The 2,201-nt window shown below is 48.2% G+C and overlaps 1 protein-coding gene across 1 annotated transcript in view; it reads left to right on the forward strand.

Moving 5' to 3' along the window:
- The first annotated feature begins 495 nt into the window (after window positions 1–495).
- Window positions 496–2,201, forward strand: part of LOC110027364 (phospholipase A1-Ibeta2, chloroplastic-like) — a 4,941-nt gene continuing 3,235 nt past the window's right edge. The window contains exon 1 of the mRNA XM_020728757.1: window positions 496–2,189. Coding sequence (XP_020584416.1) covers window positions 918–2,189 — 1,272 coding nt within the window. The 5' untranslated portion in view covers window positions 496–917. The remainder of the gene's footprint in view (window positions 2,190–2,201) is intronic.

Raw genomic sequence — 2,201 nt, forward strand, 5'->3', positions numbered from 1 at the left:
ACCTCAACTAAATCCTCAAATTCATTTTATTTTACATAGGTACATTAAGCTAAATAAGTAATATATAATTAAGTCCTATCAATTGTGGAATTAGAGGGGATGGGGCTGGTTCTCACAAGTTCATCATTGGATATAATAATATGAAAATTTAACTCGTAAATTGTCTTGCAATCATATATATTATAGTAGCCATATATTTCAAGTTATGACTATTAAATTTCTCAAATTATTCCATGAGTTGGGTAGTTGAATTCAATACTAGTTAAAAAAATGTGTTGCTTATAATCTAAAATTTTGAGTGATTGTAAAATTGACTCTCAATCATTTCCATTTATAATAATATATCCAAATCTCTAAGATTAGTATAAAATATTTACACATATTTTACTTCTAATAAATTTTGAATAAATTAAACGTGCATAAATGCATCCACATTAGCTACATAAATACGCAAAATCGGTTAAGTATGGGGATAAATATATATAGTGAGATTGAAATAAATCCCACGTCCCACAATTTTCATTTCATCCATGAATTCATAATTACTCCCTCATACTTCACACAGAGGACAGACCTACCCTAGGCATGGTCCTGAGCTAAAAAATACTTTTTTTAAAAAGAAAAAAAAAAGTAAAAGGGCGGCAATTTTCTCCTTACATGAAAAGTCCAAACACCTGACCAACAAATCCCCTTTTCCATCGGAAAGCTTGACAATCAAGCTTTCCGACCTCCCATGGAATGCCAAATTTTTAGGAAGAAGATGCACGAGAACTCCCATCTTTCACCAACCATATAGGATATATCAGCCCCCTTCTCCCCAACATGTCTTACGTCAACTCAACCTATTTTCCCCTGCCATTCTCCCGTGCGGCAACATTGGCGATTCTCCCCTGCCATTCCTCTTCCCCCTTTCTCTAATGACCCTGCAACCACTAATCTCTCCCCCCGCCCCACCAGACGCCCGAACCCACCTCTCCAACCTCGACCGACTTCTACACCCCCACCCCGAACTTCAACCATCACAACCAAACCCACGCCTCCGCCTCCTCCCCTCCCTCCGCCTCCCTCCTCTCCAAATCTCCCAACCCAACGCCGACGAAAATGGTTCCACTCGCAGTCTCTCCCATCTCCGACACCTCCTCTCCGACTCCTCCACAAACCCCTCTCCCCGCACCAACATCGCCCCGCGATGGCGCGATCTCCACGGTTCCTCCGACTGGTCCTGCCTCGTCGACCCCCTTGACACCGACCTCCGCCGCGAACTCCTCCGCTACGGAGATTTCATCCATTCCGCCTACCACGCCTTCTTCCACTCCACCACCCCCCACCTCCCCGACCGTTCATACCGCATAACTCGCCACCTCTTCGCCACCTCCTCCATAAAGCTCCCATCTTGGGTCTCCCCCAGCACTACCTCCATTGGCTTCATCGCTGTCTGCCACAACGACCGCGAGATCCGCCGCATGGGCCGTCGCGACATTGTCATCGCTCTCCGCGGCACCTCAACCATCCTCGAATGGGCCGAGAACCTCCGCTTCAATCTCGTCCCACTCGATGCCGGTCAGGCAAAAGTAGAATGCGGTTTCCGTAGCCTGTACACAACCCCGGGCGAGAACATGCCCAGCTTATCCTCCGTAATAATCGAGGAAATCAGCAGACTAGTGGAGCTGTACAAAAATGAGGAGCTTAGCATAACAGTAACAGGGCACAGCTTGGGAGCCGCACTGGCAATACTAGCAGCCGACGAGCTCGGGTCTTGTGCGCAGAAGACATCAATGCCTCCGACTGCTGTTTTCTCTTTCGGCGGGCCGAGGGTCGGAAACCGAGCTTTTGCAGAACGAGTGGAGAAAAAGGGGATTAAAGTTCTACGCGTTGTGAACGCGCATGATCTGGTGACGAAAGTGCCGACTTCAATTGGGGATGGATGGCGATGGTGGGATGGGTACGAGCATGTAGGGAAGGAGCTGAGGGTGGACAGCAAGGTTTCGCCTTTTCTTAAACCGGATGCTAACGCGGCTTGCTGCCATGATCTTGAGGCGTATCTTCATCTCGTGGACGGACTGGGTGGTGGCGTCGGATGCCATTTTCGGCCGAATGCGAAGCGGAGTCTGGTGCGACTGATGAGTCAGCAGAGGGGAAATGTTAAGAGGGTTTACGTCAGCGAGGCTCGGGCTCTGGGGCTCGACCGGGTTGATGAGGGA

The sequence above is a fragment of the Phalaenopsis equestris genome, unplaced genomic scaffold (genome assembly GCF_001263595.1).
Source record: "Phalaenopsis equestris unplaced genomic scaffold, ASM126359v1 Scaffold000427, whole genome shotgun sequence".
Classification (NCBI taxonomy): Eukaryota; Viridiplantae; Streptophyta; class Magnoliopsida; order Asparagales; family Orchidaceae; genus Phalaenopsis; species Phalaenopsis equestris.